Raw genomic sequence first — 25,569 nt, 5'->3', positions numbered from 1 at the left:
AATTAACAGTGGAGTATGCCTCCCCTGCTCACTGAACAGTGGAGGTGGCATGATACACTGTTCAGTGAACTGTGTATCATGGTTGAATTTCCCGAAAGCAGCATTTTTATGCTTTTCATCTTCTAGCGTTTCGCACGCGATTTGGCTGTGGGACCATGCACAGTAAGCAGCTTTTTTTTGTTAACCAAACGTTTGCTTCCTGTGTTTTTGAAAAAATGCAACTTCTAACGCGTAGCCAAACGGGCTCTTAAGTTGCATGCTCAAAAACCGTGTGCTATTATGCTTGGAAGTTTGTGCGCACAAGCGAAATTTGTTTAAATCCATTTTAAAATTTATATGTATTTGTTTCTTATTAAAAAAGATAGTTAATAAAAAAAAATTAATTAAATTTTTTTTTAGCTTACTTTCTAAAAAAATATTTTCCTTTTATTTTCGACTAAAAACATCTTTCAGAAGTTGTGAAAAATTTAGAAATATCATGTTATTTGCTTATTATATCAAATTTGATCCTCAAACTTTTAATTACTATATATTTTGTTTTGAATTTTTTTTTTCAATTTCATCCATTAGAATTTGATTTAATTTGATTTTTATATCAACTTTGATTCTTATTTTTATGATTGTTATTTGTTTTTCTCTTATTATTTTCTTAATTGAAATTTTTTATCTATCAGATTTTATCCTCATTCTTTTAATTGTTATTTATTTTATTTGAAATAATTTATGAAATCATAATTATTATTATTTTAATTTCATCATCTTTCAACTTTTTAATTTGTAAGATTTGATCTCCATTATTTTGATTTTTATTTATTTTATTTGAGATAATTTATAAAATTAGTTTTTTTTTCAATTTCATTCTCATTTAACTTTTTAATTTGTATAATTTATTCCTCATTATTTTAATAAACTTGCAAAAAATTTAATAAGTTATTTTTAATTTATTTTTTATATCATAACCAATCACTGACTTTAACGAACTACTGTTAATTAATGATTCTACTTGCTCTGGAAACTATGACTAAAATGTGAATCGATTTTCTCATTTTCTTTAATAACTAGGGGGAACCATTTCGATTTCCCACCAAACTAATGAACTGTGCTTTGATTTTCGTCCCCATATTTATATATAATGATTAAAACAATTGGTTTTATAATTTTGTTTCTTATGGATAAAACGAAAATTATGGCATAGAGAAATTTCAAACAAATGAAGATGAAAGGAGCATAAGAGAAATAGAGACAAAACAATGGTGAGGTGTTATATGTATATTTCAAGTTCTCACATTGGAATTCAACGGAGTGAAGGGTGATTTCAATGTGGTAAACGAATATTTTTGGAAAATTCTCAGCTGCTTATCGTTCATAACTAGCTAGGCTTGGAAGATTTGAATTCCTTTCATACGGTTCTCTTCATAGCTTTTCTTGACCTGGGACAACGTGTCCATAAAGACTAAATGTATATTTGTATGCCCCATGGGTAAAAAAGAAGAAAGTTACCACGAATATTTGTTATCTAATAGTTTATTTGAAGATTTTTTTGGTACTTTAAATTAATATTTTTTAAATTTTTTTTATGTGCTTATATTAAAAATAAATAAAAAATATTATTTTAATACATTTATAAGCTAAAAATACTTTGAAAAACAAACTCTATTAGACTATAAAAAATATCAAGCATTTAAATTTTTAATTCCAAAAAATCATTCCTTTTTTATTTCCCAAAAAATAGAACAAGAAAAGGTTAATTGGATAACTTTGTAACTTCCCTAATTAAATTAAAATTTTAAAAAAAACTAAAACATCTAGTGAACTTATTATAGAGTAAGATACAATTCTTTGGAATATTCTTTCCTGTATTTTATATCGGTCATATTAATTGATTTTTATGTCCTACAATCACTAAGTTTATCCATGCACATAATAGCTAGAACCTTTTACTAGGTTGTCTCCTTGTAATATCATTGTGGCATATGCATGGCATCGCGACGATCATCATCTCGTACCAGGATCGTCGGGAATGGTGTGGCTAGAAAGGACAAGGAATTATTGTCTTTTATCAATATAAAAAAAGGAATGAGAGTAGCTACCTAGTATTTTGGTTACTAGAAACCCTAATTAGTTTTAGATTTTGAGTAAGGGGATTAATTGCATAAAGGAAATGTATTAAGACCTCCAATACATCACACCTAAGGTAAGTTGTATTATTTATATATTTATATGATATAAACTAAGAAAATGTTGTGTTTTCTAACCGTTGGTCTATCTAAGGTTTAAGAATAGCTTTTCTTCGTAAATAGATCCTTATCTTAACAGGTTAAAAACCTAACCGTTCTAATGCCAGCATAAAAAATAAAATAAATTGTCTTTTATTTAATATAAGAAATATGTATTACTTATAAGTTTATAATCACGTATACTAAAAGAGACAACAAAATTTTTTGTTTTGGTATTTTTGAAATGTAGGCCAAAGTGCTTTGAAATTTTACAAACTTGTTGTAAAATCCATGCAATATTTTTCAGAAACAAACATTTAAAGATAGTTTATATTTTCTTTGAAAAAGATGCTCAAATGATTTTAGAATTTTTGGCCATATGCAAGAAAACAATTTTATTGTTTTTATTTTTTAGGCTTTGTGTGGCAAAAACATATTTTTTTTCATGTAATAAAACTATCCAAAATAAACCAAATGGGTGTTTGCCAAACATACCCTTAAACCTAAAACGACCTTATAAAAAATAACAGAAGACCTTTGCTTTACTTTTTAAATCATACAGTGAACTGTACCTGTCAATGAAGTTATCTTAGATATAGATATGACTGTATTATTTAAAAAATAAAATAAAAAAATTTATTGTTTTTTTATTTACTTTTTGTAACTTGGCTTTATGAATTGGTTTATTTTATTTGTATGTCATGTTAAACTTGCTTCTTTATGATTTTTATCGTAAGATATTCTTTTTTAATATATTGTGAGTTGATTTGTGCTAGATCAACATGGCTCTAAAAAATTCATTGAGAGTGAGCGAAGACTCATAATCTAAATTTAAAACATAATGAGGACATAAATTCAAAAACCTAGTTTAACATTTACAATCCCTTTAGATCCAACCCTTCGAATCCCGCATTCGCATTGGAGAAGTGAGGATTAGGATTAGGCTTTAAGGCCAAGCCCTAATCTCAAAGAATTTTTTTTTAAAACCCATTTTAAATTTAGACAAAAAAAAAATTAGATTGTTGACTAGCCTAGTTATCATAAAGATGATAAGTTTTATCTATTATTTAATTTTCTAAATTTTCATTATTTCGAGGTGCCAGCTAGATACGACAATTTCCATACCTCTTTTAATTAGTAACCGTTAAAAAATTCATACATGTAATAAGTCATTTGCAACTGTGTATTTGCTTTTATTTAAATGTCAGGAAAATAATTATTTTTGGTAATGTTTTCAACTATTTCACTTGTGTACTTGCATCTACATCAAAAATACAAAAAACCATTCCATTAAGGGAAAAGAAAAAACTCAGTGTATTCACATTCAAAACATTAACCATTCCTCATTCCTCTAACTAGCCAATAATTGCTCGCCAACTGGCATTAACCCCTTATGGTGTCCTACCTGAAAAACACTATATCCCACCCCCCTCTCCAACTCAGCCCCCTCATCCACCAACATTTTCCTCATCTTAGCCGAGCCAGTATCCACAGCCGTCAGACCTGTATCTGGCTGTCGACGCTTGGCAGTGATCCTAACCGGATCCGGCTCATTAGACCCAATCTTGTGTGGAAAATTAAGGAGAGCCTTTGAGCCACGCATTCTATAAGCCGCTCTATCATAAGCCAAAGCCGCTTCCTTTGCCGTCTCGTAAGTCCCAAGCCACACTCTCGCGCCATTCTTAGCTGGGTCCCTTGTCTCAGCCGCAAACTTCCCCCACGGCCTTTGCCTCACTCCTCTATAATGTCTTCCCTTAGTCACCACCTTCTTAGTAACAACAGCTTCCATATTCAAGCTAGATTCTTGAACCAATTTAATGGGCTCGGCTTCCAGATCCAGCTCATCTTTCGGCTCGGCTTTAACAACATTAGTTGTTATTGTCGTCGTCGTCGTCGTGGTGGTGGTGGTGGTAGAAGAAGTAGTGGTAGTTGAAGTGCTCAAATCCAACGGAGACCATCCACAACAAACAGCATCTCTGAGGAAATTGTAAATGACCATATCTTCAGAATCATCAACCCTTAATGGCAAGTCACCCCATGTCTCGTTTAAGCAAGAAATAAGAGAATTAAAGCTTGTACTTCTATGCTGATGATGATGAGACAGAGCACTGAACTCACACAATGAGCTAATCTCGTTCATTTTTCTTCTCCTCTCTCTCTCTCTCTCTCTCTCTCGGAGTGACTAAATCAAGGTGGAAGGTATATATGTTTTGTTGGGTTAGTTTTTGGAATATAGAAATTGCAAATTTTCTCTATTCTGATGGGATAAGAAGAGAAAAATGAAAGAATGACAGAATCCAATTGAAAGAATGACGAATCCAAGTGAGATGAAGTTGGGGGTGTTGTGTGTGTGTGTGTGTGTCTGTCTGTCTGTCCATTTATATACATATAGACATATAATAGTTGGGGATATAGAGGGAGAGACATGCTGGACGGAGAAGTAGGTGATGATATTTTTAACATTTATATTTAAATATTTTTTTATTGTTAGTGCCAATGTGACAATTCCCTTTTTCTTAGTTTTGTGTTTTTTATGAAATTTCAATGCACAAGTGGGCAAATTGAGAAGGGTTGTTGTCCCGTAGTTGATAATGTGGGGGTGTGATTTCACCAGCTTATGTCATCCATTCGCCACTACCCATGAGCTGAGGGAGAGCATCTTGCAAAATAATATCTGTGGGTGACGTGGAGGTGGTAGTGTCCGTATAAAGAAATGAGCTTCACAGGGAAGAACAGCGAAATTGTTAAAGAAAAAGCAAGAGTTAAATATTATAATACCAAGATTTAAATTAATTTAGTTTTGGTGTCCAAAATTGGCCAAAAATATGATGGTCATTAGAATAACAAATAAAACTTGGACTGGCTAGTCCTTCATCAGTGGGTTTTGTTTGATTGATGGATTTGTTAGGACATATTGTAACAACTATTGTGTCGGTCCGTTAATATGCATACATCTGGATTAGGAAAGCTAGTCACAAGCATAGTTATAAATCTTGAATGAAGGCTGGGTCCAGCATCAGGTTTGAGTTACGTATCAGATTCATCCTCTCGAGTTAATTAAAATATATATATCAATATAATTTTTTATATTAGCATATCAAAACAAATAAAAAACATTAAAAAAAATATCAATTTAATATTTTTTTAAAATTAAATATGTTTTTAAAACACATTTTTGCACTGCTTCAATCCCACTACCAAACAGACACAGGGCTGTTATCTAGTGCATGGTAGGGGCTGTCTCTTGCGTATTTCCAACTCCTAAACTAGATTCAAGAGGCAGAACGGAACCTCGTCCCCTTCCCCCGACTATATTCAAGAGGCAACATCGTTGCAAAGCACTCGAAGACTTGAAAGCATGCGTTAAGATAATATATATATATATATATTGCAATGATCTAATGATTCTTGTCAATTAAGCATAGTTTGTTTAGCTTTTCACATAATTTTTTTATTAACGTGGGTAGGGTGTCCGGATCAGCTTGCATGCACCTCGACTAATCACACGAGCTCTAAAGTTAATTAACGATCATATAAGCCTCTAGTGACCATCATATTAGCAATCACATGGTTTAAACCTGAGACCACATGGATAGCAAACCCCTTAGTCACAAGCTCTTATCACAGAACTATCTAAACCCTTTAATCCCAAGCTTTTCACATCATTTAGTTTTACAAGAATCATGCAGCTTATATTAATCTCACAAGACATTGAAAATCTAATCTCATTATTAAAAATTACAAGACCTACTTATTTTATATACGTAGATCGAACCAATCAGATAAGATAAATTTAATAAAATAACTGGTAATAATATTAAGATTTACTGCACCAATAAATCAATAATTTTAGTTCATAAGAAAACCTATCATATTTCTTCAAGAATTAAAGTGAAGTTACACATTGGATGCTTGTTTTTTAAAATGCTATTAAATAATATTAATATATTATAATGATTTGAAAAATAAAAAAATAATTTTAAATAACAACTTAGGTTCTTATAAAATACTGTTTGAACAGAATTCCAGAACACCTAGGAAGAATCTTATCATACTATTTGGCTGCACATACGATTATTTGTCGTTCATCTGGGTACAATTGGCAACTTGATTCTATCTAAAAAAAGAATGTACCTTGTAAAAGCCATTAAATGAGAAGCCATGGGACAGCGCATGATAGGGACGTTGTACGGATGCACCAGCCCTTGCCATGATTCCATGGCTTGCTGAGGATAAGAGCAACGAAACGAGGCCAATCCTAATTGCAACCGACAACTACAGGGTACTATGTCGCTATCCAAAACGGAAAATTTCGTTCCACATGTTTTCTTGTGGCTGTCATTAACAATGCCAAATATTTTATAATTACGATATTTTCCTGGTATTTAATTAATTAATGATTTTTTATATTTAGGATATTTCCCTTCTATTTAAATAATGATTTTTTTATAATATGGATATTTTCTTCTATTTAAATAATGATTTTTCGAAGATGATTGGACTAAATTCTTTTGTAAATATACGATAGCCCTCTCTACAATTAAAGGTGTAATCTGAGGACTTAAAAATTATAATTTCTTTCTTTATAATTTAGGGTTGTAAAATCTAGAAATTATAGTTTTTACTCACACTATATATCATGTTACTGCGATTATATAAGTTATAATATTTAATTGATGATGTTGTGTGTATTTTATTAGTGTTCTGAGATAAAAAATAAAATTGCTTTTAGTTGAAAAAAATATATTACTTTTTATCCCCACTAATTTCATTTCTTTTATACTGAATAATTTAGGGTTTAATGAATTTTTATAATTTTAAAATGTAAAGTTTAAAAAGATATATTATTTTTATCCCCACTAATTTCATTTCTTTTATACTGAATATTAACCAAACCCTTTTAACGCTGTTTAAAACCTTTTTAAAATGCAAATTAACTACATAGAAAATCAAAATATAAAATAATGTGACTGCTTTTAAATCCAACCAAATCACAAAGTCAATATAACATCATAATTAAAAGCAGATATAATTTGGTGATGATTGTATATGGTTTTCTTCAATGGAACAAGTTATGATAAAAATGGCTATATATCTCACTGTATATATAACTCAAAACCTATCAATTCGGGAAAAATAAATAAATAAAAAAAGTCAAGATCACGGTCATAAAACACAACAGATAATTAAGTGCATTCCAAAATAACCTTACATCTCAACCGTTGTTAAATACTGAAAATTGAGAATAAATTTGTTAAAAAAATTAATATACGGTGGTAGATCAAGGGCGTGATTTTATTTCCATGTATCTGTACAACACGACAAAAAAAACCATAAAGAATAAGCCCTGTCGGCTCCAGAGTCTAGAGTACATATCGTAGAACATGACACCCAAAATCTTGAAATTCTAAGTCATGCCGTTAAAGTGGCAATAGATATTTTCAGCAATGGATATTTCTGGCTGGTTGTATGATATGCTGGATGGTATTGATTACACTGGATAAAACTGGATTCGACAAATAATTATCCTATTTTATGTTTGATGTGTCTTAATCTGGATTAAACATGACAATTTATCATATTTTATGCTTGTAGATATTAATCTGATGTTTGAAGGGTACATTATAACATATATTTTAATCCAAAAGTTTAATTGATTTTGTTTATAATATAATGAATAAATATATATTTTTAATTTTGTTTATAATATAATGAATAAATATATTTTTTTAGAAAATCATTATTAGCATTTATTTAAATATTGTTTTATTTTAAACAAAATCCATAATTTTTTTTATGTTAATTGAGACATTATTTTTATACTTAACTAGCTAATAACGATTTATGTTTTTTTTTATGAGTTAGTATTGCTAATTAAAAAAAATATTAACATAAATTCAAAAACCCAATAATTAATCCACGCCAATTCAAACTCCAGGAAAGTTTAATCAAATCAAGAAATTAAAAAAAATTACCTAGAAGGAACAACAAAATACAAATTCCCTTCTTTCAAATCACGTTCAGGTTCACGATTCAATTCCTCAACAGACCCGCTAATAATTAACCTAATCAAAACCCAAGGTATTGCAAACCCATAATTCATTGATCCACCATAAACCATCATTCTAAAACCTTGTTCGATGATGCGAGGGAAAAAGGTAAATCCCATTGTGTCAGAAATGAGAGCGAGGCAATGAGAGGAAAGATCAGCCGATGGTTTTGAGTATGGTAGGAAGAGAATGGGAAGAAAGGGAGAAGGCAAGGCTGTCATTGAGTTATGGAAAAGAGAACGATGAGGCCATTAAACTATTTGGAAGAGATTTTAAAGTTCAGGTTTCTGGAGATGAAATGAAAGAATTGGGAATGTGTTAGGTTTGGGATTTTTTATTTTTTATTGATTTTTTTTTAATTTAACGTGGGTGTCCGGGCCAGCTTGCGCGCACCTCGACTAATCCCACGGGCTCTGAAGTTAACGACCATGTAAGCCTCTAGTGACCATCATATGAGCAACCACAGGGCTCGAACCTGAGATCACAGAGGGAGCAAACCTCTTAGTCCCAAACTTTTATTACTGAGTTACCACTTAAATGGTTAACTTTATGAGAGGGAGAGTTTGATAGATTTTGGCCACTGATTTTAATTTATTTTTAGAAAAATATATTTAAACGAAGAATATTAAATAGTCGTTTTATAAATAACAATACATGCGCTCAAGAAATTTTTCTCACAATATAAAAATTGATTTTTGTTCTATCCAATCCATCCTTATCCAGTAATACCGACACTCCCTTAGGTTTAAATATTAGTCATCCTCAAGAAATCTAGCTGGGAGGGGTGGTTTTGGTGTTCAAAAGTTTTACCCACATGCATCTTTATTGTCAAGACCGATCGAAAAGAAAAGTTCTCAAGCTGTAAAGTACTGAGACTCTCTGGGGTTCCATGCATGGATCAGTATAATAATAATAATAATAATTCAGATTTGAAAAAACAATATTTAATTCCAAGTTGCAAGCTTCTGGTTGAAATGTCAAGCAAGAAAAGTAGAGAGACCAAACACGTGCTATATAGAGCCAGATGCAATTAATGTTCAATTATTCAAACGGCTGAAGTTGAAGAGTATGATGCAATTATATGGTCATGGTGTTTGCCTCAAATTTTTCTCTGCTCACTGTTTTGGTCTCTATATGCGCGCACAGCACCGCGCCGTTGCTGTTTCTACCGTCTCTTTTGTATTTTAAAAATATCTTTAAAAAAAATTAATTTTTTTATTTTATTTTTTACTTTAAATTAATATCTTTTTAATGTTTTGAGATTATATTAATATGTTAATATTAAAAATAATTTTTAAAAAATATAAAACATATTTTAAAAATCAACCTCAATCACGTAGAAAAACGAATGCCTGCCTTGAGTTCCTAATGGGAACGTTTGGGAACGCGGCTGCGGCTGCGTTCCCAAAAAATTTAATATGATTTGTATGTTTTGGATCGTTTTGATGTGCTGATATCAAAAATAATTTTTAAAAAATAAAAAAACATAATTGATATACATTTTGGCATGAAAAGTTATTTAAAAATTACCCGCAACTACACTATCAAACACGCTCTAAAAGTCAAGGCAACTCCCAGAATGGACTCTTCTTAACTAATTCACCAAGTTCTACCGCACACAAAATCTATAGAGAATTAATTACGAATTAATCTAAGGTTAAATGTTCACGTCATCATGTCATTTCGACTCCAGTCATTAGTTAGCTACTTTGTTTCCTATATTACCATGTGTTTTTATTCGGATATACTCACACTCTTTTAAAGAATGAAACTAGTTCCGTTAGAGATTCGTAGTTGCTCCATCCAATAAATATATTTCCTGAGAATCGAACTTGTATTTTCATCTTTGTAGGGATATAACAGTGTCTTAACTGCTAAACCAACACTTCATTAGTCCTATATTACCATTATGATATGAGTTTATGTGAAGGTTATGCAAAAAAAAATCTTAAATTCACAAACTTGGAGGTAAATGATTTGATTTGGATATACAAAAGCTAGCTTAAAAACGTTCTTAATTTTAGAAGAAAAAAAAAAGAGAAATTTTTGAATTTTTATTTTGCTCTCCAAAAACTTTAATGTGTTATAAATGAATGCTTCAAGTCTGAAATTAAGGGTATAGATGGTTTCTTCAAACATTATTAATTTTTTCTTTAGAAAACTGAAATTATCTATGTATTTTTTGAAACCGATTCTATGTTAGAATTGATTTTAATTGCTCTCGTTGATTGAATTGACGTAATTTGCTAAATATTTTTTTGGAATATGTTAATGAGATTAATTTTTTATGGGATAATTCTAAAACAAATGACGCCCCTTTTTAATGTGATTTACAGATATGTAAAAAAACTTGTAATTTTAATTAATTATAAGATTTCAGCCATGCCATGGGCTTCATCAAAGTTGAATATTGGTTGGGCTGAAAAGACAAACTGGGCCTTTGAATGACAGCTGAACGACATACCACACGCCTCAACAACGTCAACCCCGTCGCTATCAAACGTCTTCTCTTACGTTAAGCAACCGGATTCCTACCGGCTTTATATTTAAATAGAAGGATCGGAGGGTCGTTGTCAATGGTTAATAGAACCAGTATCAGTCCAGACAAATAATAACAGCTATACATTGAGAGAAAAACACCATCATTAATCTTAAAAGAGAGAGTGTGTGCGTGCGTGTCCAAGTTCAGTGTCTAAATCACGAGGGTCCACGCCATGGCCACAATTCAAGACCAGCTTGTTGGCAAGTTGATAGGATTGGGACCGGCAAGTGGATGATGGCAACTTCATCCAAGGCAAGCTCGTTTGCTTTTCGTTGCAGAAATAAACAACGAAGAAATTAATTGTTGAAAAGCTCTGCTCTCTGTAGGGAAGTCAATATTCAAACCACATGGTTTTTGAATCTGGTCTTTAGAGTCTTGGTTTTGATCAACGTACGTTTTCAATTTTCCGGTGCCGTTCTCAATGTGAACTGCTGACATGGTTGGTTTTTGGTTTTTAGTTATTTTTAACGATACTTGTCTTTGGATTAGTTCAACGACCTGGAATAATGAACTGCTGACATGCATGTACGTCTCTAAGAACAGACAAGCCCAAACTAGAAGGATCCAAGAAGGTCGAATGAGGTAATTGACAGAGAAATATAGCAAAAAAATTATACCATTTGTGAGGAAACTTGGTGGCGTATTCCATGAGACATAGAAAGCGTGAAATCTGCCATTTTTAGTATTGCTTGCCAATTTCACTTGGCCGTTAAGTTAGAAGATTAAAAAAACTCCTTTTCAGCTGCAAGACTTTTCGTGCTCTTCCAATGATTTGATCACAGCACATGTCAAATTCTTTGAGTTAATTTATTTTCTTCAAATACAAGATTGAAGCAATTTTGAAACATTGTCGTCAAAGAGTCAATAAGTTGAACTTTAAAAAATTTCTTTTTTTTTTTTTTTAAAGAAAAAGGGATTCTTGCAGCTTACGTACGCGTCCATGATCAATGAATGAAAGAGGTAATAAGTCTATCCATGATCTACTACTACCTAGACTGAATATAACATTTATAAAGGTTAAAGAGTCATCGCCATTAATTAGCCATGTTGTTATCTTGAAATTGTAAATCTGATCTGATCTCCTCCTGGGATTTCAATTTATTCAATTAATTAACCAAACCTACCTGCCAAGTCTTCAAAAACCATTGAAGATTCTTATAATCAACTCTCACGTGACAATTAACTTTTCTTCTTTCTTTTAATTTATCTTAGCTGTTGTTATTATGCTCAACGATCCAAAAATGTCAATGGGACTTGGAGAACATTAATCGCGCATATATATATATATATATTCGTGGCATGTAAATGAATTTATTTCTTATATTATATCATCATCATTATTTAGTATTCAAATTAAAGATGTTATCAGAATAAATTTTTCTAATTTATAAATAAATGATTCGTACCGAAAAAAGATTTTTTTTCTTGATATTAGGAAAATAGTTTAGAAACATTCTATTCTCTAAAATTTGATCAAAATAAGATTTTATTTTTAACATGATATATAAAAGTTCTTTATTTGTAGGAGAACAATAATTTATTTGTTCGAGCAAGAAATTAAAAAAAAAAACACGAGTAAGATTTTAATTTATTTGCTGAGTTGTAAGGGGAAAACATGATCAAATCTTTTCAACAAAATATTGGAGTTATTCTACTGTATTGGGCACAATTTGATTGTTGCATAAATAATGAAGACAGGCTAGTGCTTCTTCCAAACTCTTCATTACATGAAGGGAAAGATACCTTATCCAAACCATTATTGTAAGGGGGAAAAAAAAGCAGAATTATTGCAGTACTGAACCTCATCATTTTTTAACAAGGGAAGGCCAAAGCAATCTTATCGTTTTATGGGTTGTGGTCCGAAGCAACCAGGAAACAGAGTCGTTCATAAAAAGGCATGGACCACCACCACCACCACCACCGGTAAATACTATAAGATTGATAGAAGTTTTAGAAAACAACACATGTTATAAAAATATTAGAAAAATAATATAATTTGAATATAATTATATATTGTTGAAAATAGCGTTGAACAGAACCACCGTTGAAAATAACTATTGTTTCAAAACTCATGTTTCTTTTTATTTAATTAATATTTATTAAAAATCAACATAAAATTTTAAGAAGATCTAATAATTAAGAAATGAGATTTAAAATTCAATGGTTAGGAAAGAATGGGTTATCAGGAACACACCATAGCTCTGTTTTCGATCGACACACTCAGTACTGTTAAAAAGATCTTAACGAGAGAATTCTAATCACCACTTGAAAAACCACCAAACGTGGTCGTAATTTGTTATGGGTTTTGTTCCGAGTTAATTAATATCTCATTTGGTGTTTTTTCAAGGTGTAGCTAGAATTATTTCGTTAAGATCTTTCTAAAAATACCAAGTGTGTCGAAAGCGGAACCCTTGTGTGTTCCTGATGACTCATTCTTTCTTTCCTTCTTTTTTCTTCTTCCATTTCTCTCTCATGCCACATTACCTTTTTTTTTTTTCTTAGCTACTAGATCTGGAATTTCATCTTTTAGTCAATACATCTTGAATCTTATCTTTTAACCATTAAATTTTTATAATATTTTAAATTGACTTTTATTTAAGTTAATTAATTTACAAAATAAAAATATCTTGAAACATGTTAAACAACCGCTATTTAAATAATAGTTATGTATAAAAATATATTATGAAATATAATCACTATTTCAAATAACATTTATATATGACAAACAATATCTATTATTTAAAATAATAGTTATATACAAAAACATGTTATAAAATACAACCCCTATTCTAAATAACAGATTCAAATATTTTTTTTAAACCTGTGCTGTTGTCCTGGAACTTTCAGCAAATTATTTTTCAAAACAAAATCCCAATAAGAGAGAATAATGTCCACTACAAGACAAGAGGGGCAGCCTAGACCCACCACTCCAAATTCAACTTTGGATTATATGAATTATGATGCTTCCTCTTACTTCCCAGGAACCTCCCATGAAGCCCCCCTCTCTCTATCTTTCTTGCTTCTCAAATTTCTACCCTTTATATATATATATATATACACACGCTCGTCACTCCCTCATTTCCACTCAAAATATTCAAACCTTCCCTTCTCTCCTCTTCTTTAAATTCCAATCTTAGTTTTGCAACTTCCCTCCCATCTTTTATTTCTCCTTTAAGAAGTAGCCACTTAGAAAAGAAAAGAGGAGAAACTACCCCTCTCTCAATTGTAATGGCATCTTTTGATCATGAAGCTTCAACATTGGAACTCATTAGGCAACACCTCTTGACTGACTTTGCTTCCATGGACAGCTTCATCTCCAATCTTGATGATCTTTGCAGCACTTCCACCACCAGTACTACTGATGACTACTACATCAAGTCTGAATCAACAGAATTTGATCCCTTTGATCAACCACAATTCAAGCTGCAAACTCAATCTAGCATTGAATCCAAGCCTCAATATTCCTCACCAAAGTCTTCAACTTCTCTAAGCCAGAGAAAACCATCCATGATCAAGGACATAGCCATACCTCCACCAGCAACCTTGAACATGAACCCACAAGTAGCACAGCCAGTGGTGAACAAGACAGATTTGTCTAGTGAACAAGATAGGCATTACAGGGGTGTTAGGCGTAGGCCTTGGGGAAAATATGCAGCGGAGATCCGTGACCCTAACAAAAAAGGAGCTCGTGTATGGCTTGGAACATTTGATACTGCCATTGAAGCTGCCAAAGCTTATGATAGCGCTGCTTTCAGGTTACGAGGAAGCAAAGCGATCTTGAATTTCCCTCTTGAAGCTGGCAAGTCGAATTCTCAACAACCTGAACAATTCTTGGAAACTTCTTGCAAGAAAAGAAAGTTTGAAGGAATAAAGAGTAGCGTGGAAGGTACTAATTCTATCACTAATAAGGTGGTGAAGAGGGAGACTTCTTCACCGGAAAGTGAGGTCAAAGCGGTTGCCTCGGGTCCATTAACGCCGTCAAGTTGGAAGGGGTTTTGGGATGGTGAAACCATGGGGATATTTAGTGTGCCACCATTATCGCCGTTATCTCCACATCCTTCATTTGGATATTCAAGGCTCATGGTTGTTTGAAGGAGAGAGGGTCGACATGTCGGTTGGGTGGTTGGTTTGTTGTTTACTAACTTAGGAAACTTCTGTTGGCCAAAAAGTGTCACAGATCACGTAGTGATGAGGAAGTTTCTCTCTCTCTCTCTCTCTCTCTCTATATATATATATATATATATATATATATACCTAGTAGGGTTCTAGACGCAACTAATAGATTGTGTTTGTTGAAGATAAGTTTTGCAAGATTGTATTTGTTCTTTGATTGCATTTATTCAATGAAATGGACTTTTATTGTTATTTTTTTTTTACTTAAATCATATACCAAAACTAATCCATATTAATCAAGTTTTAAGAAAGTCAATCACACTAAAAAATTACATACACAAGAGCCTCCTTCACCACCAACTCTCCATGGATTCATGGACCCTAATTAGCAATTTTCTGCACAACTCTTATGCGGGGGATATATTTCAATTGTCGGAAGAAAGTTTTTGAAGCAGACATGGAAGCTTAGGTGAATGTTGCCTAACCATCCTGCTGATGGGCTAATTGGGTATTATTATGGAAAATTACTCTCCCCTTTCTATAGTTTAGTTGTTTTTATACTTTGTCTTTATTCTTTTAAAAATTACAGCTTAATTATATTATAGGTTATATAACATTTTACATTCTCACTTATGCGTACAAAAAAAAATCAATAGAATAGTTTGAAATATTTATAGAAGAAAGTGAAGGGTTGTTTTTATAGGTTATAGTTGTTTTTATACTTTGTCCATATTCTTTTAAATTTATTGGGGTTGGTGGGTTGAATGTTGTGATGGTGTTCGTTGAGATTTTTAAAATTATTAAATTTTAATGGTGATTTTGACATGGGATTCAAGAGATTTTGGATTTTTGAGATTTTGTGTTCGTTATTGATCGATTTTGAATGACTGGTCTATTATTTGTGTGTTTATGCTATATTATATAAAAAAATAAATTTTTTTTTATCTTGTTTTAAATTTTTAAATTGACTCATAATGTAAATTGTAATTTCTAAAATTATAAAGCAAAGTATAATTGTGATTAAATTATAGGTAGGTAAAATTAATTTTCCATTATTATTATTATTATTATTTCGAACCCATGTTCCTTAAGAAGTTGTTATACATGGCTCAAGTAAGTATTAGCTAAGAGAGAATTTTTATCTACCATATAAATGACTAATGTTTCTATTAATGTGTGTCTTTCATCTTCTTCTTTACAACCTCTTCTTCCTCCTCTTTTTGAAATATCAAAACACAACTAAGCTCCGATAAAAAGTTGATTAAAAAGTATCTTTTTGAAGATCTTAATTACTAGAGAAAAGCATGATAAGAAAGTGAATTGAGAAATTACTAAAAGCAGATCACTTCCTTCTCTATATGTTTCTAAAGTACAACTTCTGTAGCTCAACTGGTAGCACATGAACACCAAACTTCAAGGACATTTTTGCTTTCACATGCACATCATCTCCTTGTCCTTCCTAATTTGAGGTTTTAGAATAACCATAGATGTAGAGTCTCTTTTCCTTGTTTTAACCTATTTTTGTAAGGATTTCACAAGTAGATGAATGGAGTTAATTGGAACTTAAAGAAGGACAATTTTGGAAAATTAATTTAATTGTTATATATTATGGATAATTATCTGAAATACTTGGTCAAATTGAGTAATTAGCATAGAAAGTCAAAAAAGAATAGGCTAATTAACACAACAACAAAAAGATTTAGCGAAATCACAGCTTTGAAATGTTATAGTTCATAACCGTTACATTTAATTCATGTCGCGGTTCAGAAATGTGACATGTAATTTATGTCACGTTTTTAAACCGTGAATATTAATTGATGTCGCATTTCATAATCGTGACATCAATTAAATTTTAGTAGCCTCTTAGCCATTCCGTGGAAATACAGTAACAAAATTCTCCTACATCTAAATCTAACAAAAAATAGTTCTTATGAGATTTATTATTTATTTTGTTAATTTTACATTTAACTTAGTTAATGATTTTAGAGAGTAAGAAAATTTCCAATTTTAACAAAATTTGGACAAAGTTTCTCTTATTTAGGAACTACATCCAAAATTTTATCTCGTTTTAAAATACATACAAAGAACCACAATTAATAACCAAATATAACAAATTTTCACATTTTATAATCACAAATGGCCTCAAGAATGCAAATAAATAAACATATATACATGCAAGACAAATATGAAATATTTATATAATATAATATTCTAGTAATTGAAATCTCAAAATATATCAACATAACATATCTATTTAGCTATGTTTATGTTGTCTACTGGATGATCTGGACTCATTAATAGCACGACTGCATACTGTTCCTACCTGAGTAGCCTCGTCTTCTGCCACCGCATCCTCAAAAGTTAACTTCTCTCCAAGATTATCAAGTCTATTGCGGTAAATATTGAACCACCAAGATGCATAACTGTATATTTCATGTTCTTCATCAATATTACAAAGTATAGTTGCGACCTCTCGATCTTATGGTAAAAACAAGCCAACTTAATATTAATAAAATATTAATGTTAAATTACAAGATCAATAAACAAAACGCATTCTTTAACGCATATTAATTCTAAGAAAATTTAATTACCTATAATATTTTAAATATTCTATAATATTTTGAATATTTTGAGCATGTTGCATGTAAGTAGATGGAGGAACTCACTCGAGATCATGTAATGAATTGATCCAGTGTAATCATAATATAAATCTATGTAAACATCTCATTCTTCTGTGCATCTTATTATATATACATAAGCTCTATGACAACTTAACTGATCATAATCATCATTTTCACCCCGAGAGAGAAAGGATGAACACTGTCATGAATACTGCCTCCCGACCAAAATTGCAACAGTAACAGCCTTCAAATCATCACAACCCCCTACAGCACCACCATGACCTCCTCAGCCACTTTAGAAGCTTCAAACGTGCGTAAAGTCTTCATTACAACCGTTCATCACCAACCTCCATCCTTCATCTCCTCTGCACTTTGAGCAACAGTGGAAAATCTTCCTTAGCAGTATCTAGTGTCATCTTCTCCGCACCTTGGGCAAGCAACAGCAGCAGCAGCAACTCTCTCCTAACTCTCATTGCTCCATTGAAGCAGCTGTAGTGAGCCTCCTGCACTAGCAACATCTTCTTCTCGATCCAGCACTCAAGGCCAGCCACCCTTCCAGCAGCAGTACCCTAAGCTCCTTCCATCCAGAACCAACAAGAAGCACCAAATTAATTAACCCTTACTAAAAGAATCAGCCTCCGTCTCTCTACCACCACAATAAGCAGCAATCGGCCACCACTTTCAAACTCACCCTCACCGACGACTTCACCACCAAGCATCGTCCATTTCTTCTTCTCCACGCTGACAACCTTACATCAATCAAGAAATATTCATATCTTTTTCTCCATCAATGACAGTCCAGTACCTGTTCACGGCATCAACCTCACCTTCTTTATTCTAGTAACAGAGCACAACACCAGCGTTGGTTAGGAACAGCAGCTGAAATTTTCAGCTATGAACGATAGCTTTATCTTTGTCGTGAACTACCTCTCCTTTTCAGCTATAAGTAGTAGCAGGCAGTCTCTTCGCACAACAAATCTGTGCAGCAACAGTCCAAGATTCAACAGCCTCATTTCTCTAGTTTTCTCCATTGAAGAACAGCCACAGCACCAATGTCGGTTGTGAGCAGCAACTAAATTTTTCAGCCAAGAAAAATAGTTTTATCTTCAACCATGGGTGGTCGTTTAGTTCAAACCATGAGCAGCAACACTTTGACCCAACCGTGAACAGTAGCAGAGATATTAAATTCCAGCATCCTTGGCTCTCCTTGGTCTTCATTGAAGGAGAAGATTGGTGTGGATATTGAATTGGTTTGTGATCAGGAGAAGTTTGAGTTGAAGGTATGGTTGTTGAATGGTTGGGTTAGATTTTGGAACGATGAGTTTTTGCTGAAATTTACTTGAGCATTTGGTTTGATTTGTGTGAAGTTTAAAACGATTTGGTTTTGAATTTGTTTGTCTGAAAAGGGTATTTCTAACTTGTTAGTTACAAGAGGGTGTTTGTTGAATTTAGTTGTGAAAATATGAAATGGAAATGTTTTGCCAAGCTTGGCCTTGGTTGAATTTTTAAATTTCTATAACGTCATCTTGTCATTAATTTTGAATTTCTCACTTTTTATTTTTTTTATGTAATATTTAAAATTATGATCTACATACAAGATATATTTCCAGTATTAAATAAATTGAATTTCTTCCATGAAAAATAACAAAAATCTTTCTTTCAAAATTACAATTTAATCTAAATTGCATATGACCAAGTCTCTAAAAAATAGATTATATTTACATATTTTAGCATATTAAAAAATCTCAAAATAGTTTTTTTTATTTTTACATATATTTTTGGATTTAATAACCAGTTTATTAAAGTCATGAAAACTTGGCCTATATTTTAAAACTATCAAAATTTTTATTTTGTTTGTCTCAATATCAAGAATTAAAAACTTATACATAAGATGTATTCCAAATATTAAAAAAAATACAAAATATATATTTTGACTCTAGAATGGCTAAGCTTTAACCTGATAAGATAATAACCTTCTTAATGGGGAGGACTTTTGTTAAACCTTAGACAGACAAACAACTAGAAAACACAATAATATCTTAGTTTATATCAGACAAACAAAAAATACAGCTTACCTTAGATAAGGTGTACTAGAGGTGATATGTCTTCCCTATACACAATTGGTCCCCTTATCATGACTTTGAGACCGATTAAGGTTTCTAGTGACAAGAATACTAAGTGACGTCTCCTTTATTTTTTATTGATAAAAAAAAACAAGAATTCCTTATTCTTTTCCCCGTCACAAAAAAGATCACGACCCGAGAGGATGATTGTTGTGACACCGTACACATGCGACATGGCTCAACCATCTAAAAAAATCAATGGGACCACTGATGTCCATATATCCTTGCCGCTAGTACAAATTGTTGACCTTTAGGTCAAATATTCAATCAATATATATATATATATATATATATATATATATATTGATGATAACAATAAAATAGAAAACGCACTCATAATATGTTTTAAAAACAAGAATATCCTATTATTTGCATAAAAACAATGACAATCAATAACTTCTCATCATATCGCCCATACAAATATGTGCCATTAACATTGATCAATGGTCTATAGTACGTAAAACCTTCAATACAAGTTTCAAATGACCAAAAAACTCTTCCAAAAACCATTATATTATCATCAAGATTTTCTTTGTGCTTCTATTCAACAACTGTTCCATGATTTGATTTTTTTATTACTAGCAACAACCTTGGTAATTTCTCAAAAGACTTCTTGTGTAAACCAAATAGATGCTCAAGCACTTTTTGTTTTTCAACCCATGCTTTGTCTTAGGATATTTATACTTGTAATGAAATTTTATCTCATTTTATAGCTTACAATCATCATTAAAATACTATCCATCACAAGAGTTGATATAACATTAGTAACAAAATTTGCATTGAGCTGATGGTGGTCTTTTTGGACAAAGGTTGAGGTACATATGTGTGGCCTCTTTAACTTTGTTATCTCAAATGAATCTGAATTTTTATGATAACCCAACACGTAAATATCACTTACATTCAGATGCTTGTATGTATTGTAATTTAACAAATATTGAGTTACCATTGGACCTAATATCCAACTGAATGTGCAATATGCCTTCATTTAATTATATTAATCAATTCATTTTTATTGCTAAATGTTTGTCTAACCTCCAAATCAAAGCCTCCTAGTAAACGTCTATGACTAATTGCCTGATCATGAGAAACAACAAAAGTAAACTTGGAAGCATCTTCAAATTCAGGAACAAGAGGTATTATTCCATCATCAACAACAACATTTATTGTCATATTCAGGTCTAGCATCTCATCATCTTCATTGTCACTAGGCTTAAAAATAGTCAAACCTATGTTGATCAGCGAATGGATTGTCAAACATAGTATCATTAATCCTTTGTAGCAAATCATCCGACAATAAATTATTTTTTCCCTCTACGAACTGACTTTGAAGGACCGACAGATTGTGAGGCACTACATCTTCGACCAGAAGTTGGAACACACAAAGATTTTGGTCGACTACTCACATACAATATCATCATGTTCAATCCACTTTGGATGAAAAAATTAATCATTGTCTTAAAACTATTATCGTATACAATCAGTACATGATAATATTGATGTTCACCAATTTAACACCTCCAAGTTATTTCAACATCAATATTATTATAATTCCACCTAATTCCATGACAAATAATTTCTTTCATTTTCGCATATGACATGCCTAAATTACCATTTAACAACAAACTGTTTCCGCCATTATGTATGATACTATTCCTCACATCAGGAACAATAGTGTCACTGTAATGACATAACATAAATATATTATAAGGCATTCTTCAAAAAAAAAAAACAAATTAGATTTTGGTCAATTGGATGTAATTTTAACTAAATTGCATTACCTCAACCCTAATTGCCAAAATTCATAACAAATTCCCAAAATTTAACGCAATGCATACTTGACCAAATTAAACATAATTCATGATATCAAGTATAATTGATATTTTCATACTCAATTGCATTAAATCAAATCCAGATTCATAGCAAATTAAAACAATTCAAAGAAAATATCAAATTCAATATCTTATCTACAATTGATTACAATGTGCAATTCTTCATAATTCTATTGTATTCATGCTCTATTGCATGAAATTATCAAGCATACTTGATAACATTATTAGCTAATTCCAACCAATCCACACAAAATCTCTAACTCGGCAACATATCCAAAATTCAACACAACACATAATTTATTGAAATAATTAATTCATAATTAATATACCTTATTTTCATGTTCAAAAATATCAAATCAATCTTAATTGATGGTATTCATAGTTAATTTATCACTAATTTAAAAAATTCTAAATTCAACATAAACCCTAAATAATGATTTCATTTCAACTAAACCAAACACAAATTCATAGCAATGTCATATGTTTACCTTGCTTGTAAGACTAGAAAAATAGTTTGGCGGTGGGGGCAGAGGTTGCAGCAGTGGCAGAGGTGGATTTTAAAGAGGAAAACATCTCAGAATGCTTGGAGACTAAGATGGGTTTGATTTTTGAGTGTTTTAAAGGAAGAAAAACAAGTGATTTGCTATTTTTTTTAAGGAGACAAGGAATGTGAAAGTCAGTTTTTAAAGTGAAGAAGTTGCGTCTGTCTATTTTCTTTAATCTAATAAGGGATTTAAATTTTACGACATGTCGCGTTTATAAAGCGCGGTATATTATGTCATCACTCTTCTGAAACGCATTAACTATCTTGTTACCTTTGCGAAGAGCAACATTTAATAAAAATTTATCTTGCTTCAAGCGCATCAACGTGGTTTGACAGTATGCTTATATTCACAATAACAAGGAGCTTTTATTTTTTATTATATTGAAATAGGATTACATGATATTTATTTATAATAGATGCTAAACCGTTAAAAAAAAACTTAACCTTCCAATAAATTCTAACCATCTAATAAATATTAATAATTTTTTTCAATATCTCTTTATTATACCGTGAAAGCGCTTCGCATTTTCCTAGTAGCCACAAACTACAACAAAATACGTGAAGGCTAACGGAGAAAATAATACGAGAGACCTTTGATAGGCTTAGTTCATAGCGGGACCTACTAGGCTAGTTGCAAGATCTGCCCCCCAACAATTCAAGATGTCAACACACAACATGCACATTAGATGCCAAGCATAAGTTGTGCTTATTGTGACACACACAAAACACCAAAACTCGATGATCTTTACCTCCCGGCCAACTTGAAATCCCCCGAACCCTCAATTTATCCCCATTAATGAGGTTTGGATAAGATGACCCAAATCCAGCTCCAAAACTTGGGTAAAAACCGTGTACAATGATGCTCCATATGCTGTAACCTTGCTGCATCTAATAAATTCAGGAAGTCCCATTTGATGTTGATTTTTCAAAGCAAAAGTAGCAACTTGAATTCACTCCCTGTATATAAAAAACTACTTGACTACCACCCCATACATCCACTTTTTTGGCTCATTTTTTCTGTCTTTAAAAAATGGCAACCCCAGAAGAATCCTCCACGTTAGAACTCATAAGACAACATCTTCTCGGAGACTTCACCTCCACAGATGAGTTCATCAGTAATCTTGAGTCCACTGTAGCCAGTATATCTGTTAAACTAGAGAACTCCCTATCTGGGTCTGAATCCAACTCCCCAGTATCAGACCAAAGTTACTATAGCACCCAAGAAACCTGTAGCTTTGAAATAAAATCTGAAATCATAGATTTGACACCTCCTGAACCCATGTTTTCAGATTCAAGTAATCAGTCCCCACCACCTGAACTCGTAAAGATGACAGATAGAGAAGAGACAATATTAAGGCATTACAGAGGGGTCCGAAGAAGGCCATGGGGAAAGTTTGCGGCGGAGATCCGTGACCCAACCAGGAAGGGTAGTCGGGTTTGGTTAGGTACTTTTGACAGTGATATCGATGCCGCAAGAGCTTATGACTGTGCTGCATTCAAAATGAGGGGCAGGAAAGCAATCCTGAATTTTCCTTTGGAGGCTGGACTGTCCAGCTCGCCTCCGGCCACGGGCAGGAAGAGGAGAAGAGTGAAGAGAGAGGAGGTGCTGCCAGAATCTGTTGATGTCTCGCCGGAAAATTGGGATGTAGAGTGGAGTGGAGAGGAAGTGGAGGGCTTTTCTGACGAGGAGCAACTGTCACCGTTATCTCGAAAGCCAGTTTTGCTTTACGTGTCAGTAGATTAGTAGGCAATGTTCGAATAAGGCCCCGCATACAAACCACGTTGGATCGAAGGCCTTCATCTTAGAAAAAAAAAAGGGACCAAGTTCATCAAAGAAAAAAAGATATAACACCCTATTAGGCGAATAAAGACTCATCCACCAACGGAATTCTCCTAAGGTTGAGCGTGTGGTATGTTTGTGTAATTAGCCGTACGTGTGTGATTAGGATAATGTTACGAGTGTAAATAATGGCAGTATCATGAATGAATTGTCAAAGAAAATCCAATCCATGGGTGCCATACTTTCTGAATCTTGACTCCTAACCTCTTCTCTTGTTCTCTATCCTTGTATTGTTATGATTTTCGTTTTGTGACTTGGTCTGCAAAATTATTGTAATATGCATTGTCAATTCTAATAACACCATCATCAAGTAGTCCCCCCCCCCCTCCTCATTTGAGAGACTCCCGTGCCTAAACGCCACTCCAAACATTACTCTCGTAAATTGACTAGGAAACTCTCTCACAGTCACAGGAGATAATAATGACTGTTACTGTTGTATTTAGAAAATATATCTACCCAAACAGTGATCTAGGAAAGAGGTAGATACTGGGATAATAATGAAGTAGATATTTTTCCTCATCTAAAGTCATAACAAATGACCATAAATCTGCCTGTCGGCTCTCATAGAAACCACTTGAGAGGTTAATTATGTGCAACTTGCTGACGGGATTTCAGTCTCACTGCTGGAATTTGGAAGTCTTCTGAGTTTACCATGGTCTACGGCTTTAAAGGGTACGATCCATCATTAATCTTGACTCTTGTTGAGACAGTGGCCTAAAGGGGTTGGGTGTAGTAAAGACCTGGAACCTACAGCTACCTCAAGGAAGATGAATGATGATTATAGGACTATTTCGAGTTTGCTCATATCTAATCTTCTGTGGCATAGACACAATACAATTAGTAACCATACCTCCTCCAAGAAGAGGTTTGAAGATGTTAAATGGTAATCCCCCTCCAGACAAACAAATAAAAAATATATATATATATATATATATATATATACACACCCTCAATTCACTTATTAGTGTGATAACAATTGTTTTTTAAAATGTTTTTCGCTCAAAAATACTTTAAAATAATATTTTTTTTATTTTTAAAAAATTATTTTTGACATCAAAATGATCTAAAAATACTAAAAAAAAATTAATTTTAAACAAAAAAAAAATTAATATTTTTTTAAAAAACTTTTATAATACAAAAACAAACAGGGCACCAAGTTAACATCTTTTATATGCAGGTACATGCATGACAATGTGTACCAAGAGTTGCCAAAGTCTTGGAACTTGCTCTTAATTGACTATTCCTGTCATGTTTATGATTGCATTCGCTGAGACGGTGAAAGACTTTATGAGCAAGTTGCAAGGAGGGGTCCCGAATTGAATCTAGCAGCGGAAGTTTTGTTCCCCAAATTCGTGTTTGACCATGTACAATGAGCCACATGAGCGACTGGTACGTAACCAGTTGTAAATGATAGGCACAGCGAGCAACTTGCAACTTTGTAAATGAGACAAAAGATACTACATGTCCTATTATCGTCGTCCATGTCGCGGCTCTCCTCCAGATGATCTCATCACCACTGGATTTATTAGAGCTGTCTGTTTTTGAATTTGGAGTTTGGCTATAAAGCAATAGAGTAAAGGACCACCTACTCTCGAAGATTTCTCTCTGAGAGGGGAACAAACTCTAATTTACATGAAATTTTCATAAAAGATGCACATAAATTACTTGTCAAGTAAAACAGGCATGTAACC

At 32.4% G+C, this 25,569-nt stretch overlaps 3 protein-coding genes across 3 annotated transcripts; 2 read left to right on the top strand and 1 right to left on the bottom strand.

The window, feature by feature from the left end:
- Nucleotides 1–3,385: 3,385 nt before the first annotated feature.
- Nucleotides 3,386–4,628, bottom strand: LOC7491490 (ethylene-responsive transcription factor 2). The gene has a single exon (XM_002297890.4). It carries the CDS (start codon nucleotides 4,354–4,356, stop codon nucleotides 3,568–3,570), a length of 789 nt encoding a protein of 262 aa, XP_002297926.1. The 5' UTR covers nucleotides 4,357–4,628; the 3' UTR covers nucleotides 3,386–3,567.
- A 9,014-nt stretch (nucleotides 4,629–13,642) lies between these two features.
- LOC7491489 (ethylene-responsive transcription factor ERF105) lies at nucleotides 13,643–15,173 on the top strand. The gene has a single exon (XM_002299372.4). The coding sequence runs from the start codon at nucleotides 14,037–14,039 to the stop codon at nucleotides 14,898–14,900; it is 864 nt and encodes a 287-aa protein (XP_002299408.1). The 5' UTR covers nucleotides 13,643–14,036; the 3' UTR covers nucleotides 14,901–15,173.
- A 7,640-nt stretch (nucleotides 15,174–22,813) lies between these two features.
- Nucleotides 22,814–24,068, top strand: LOC7477798 (ethylene-responsive transcription factor ERF106). The gene has a single exon (XM_002299371.4). The coding sequence runs from the start codon at nucleotides 23,069–23,071 to the stop codon at nucleotides 23,780–23,782; it is 714 nt and encodes a 237-aa protein (XP_002299407.3). The 5' UTR covers nucleotides 22,814–23,068; the 3' UTR covers nucleotides 23,783–24,068.
- Nucleotides 24,069–25,569: the final 1,501 nt, after the last annotated feature.

This window comes from Populus trichocarpa, chromosome 1 (genome assembly GCF_000002775.5).
Source record: "Populus trichocarpa isolate Nisqually-1 chromosome 1, P.trichocarpa_v4.1, whole genome shotgun sequence".
Taxonomy (NCBI): Eukaryota; Viridiplantae; Streptophyta; class Magnoliopsida; order Malpighiales; family Salicaceae; genus Populus; species Populus trichocarpa.
Note: the sequence above shows the minus strand (reverse complement) of the source record. Positions and strands in the feature narration are given on the sequence as shown.

Excerpts from the sequence above, each read along its gene's own strand:
- LOC7477798 (XM_002299371.4), top strand. The coding sequence starts at position 23,069 with ATGGCAACCCCAGAAGAATCCTCCACGTTAGAACTCATAAGACAACAT.
- LOC7491489 (XM_002299372.4), top strand. The coding sequence starts at position 14,037 with ATGGCATCTTTTGATCATGAAGCTTCAACATTGGAACTCATTAGGCAA.
- LOC7491490 (XM_002297890.4), bottom strand. The coding sequence starts at position 4,356 with ATGAACGAGATTAGCTCATTGTGTGAGTTCAGTGCTCTGTCTCATCAT.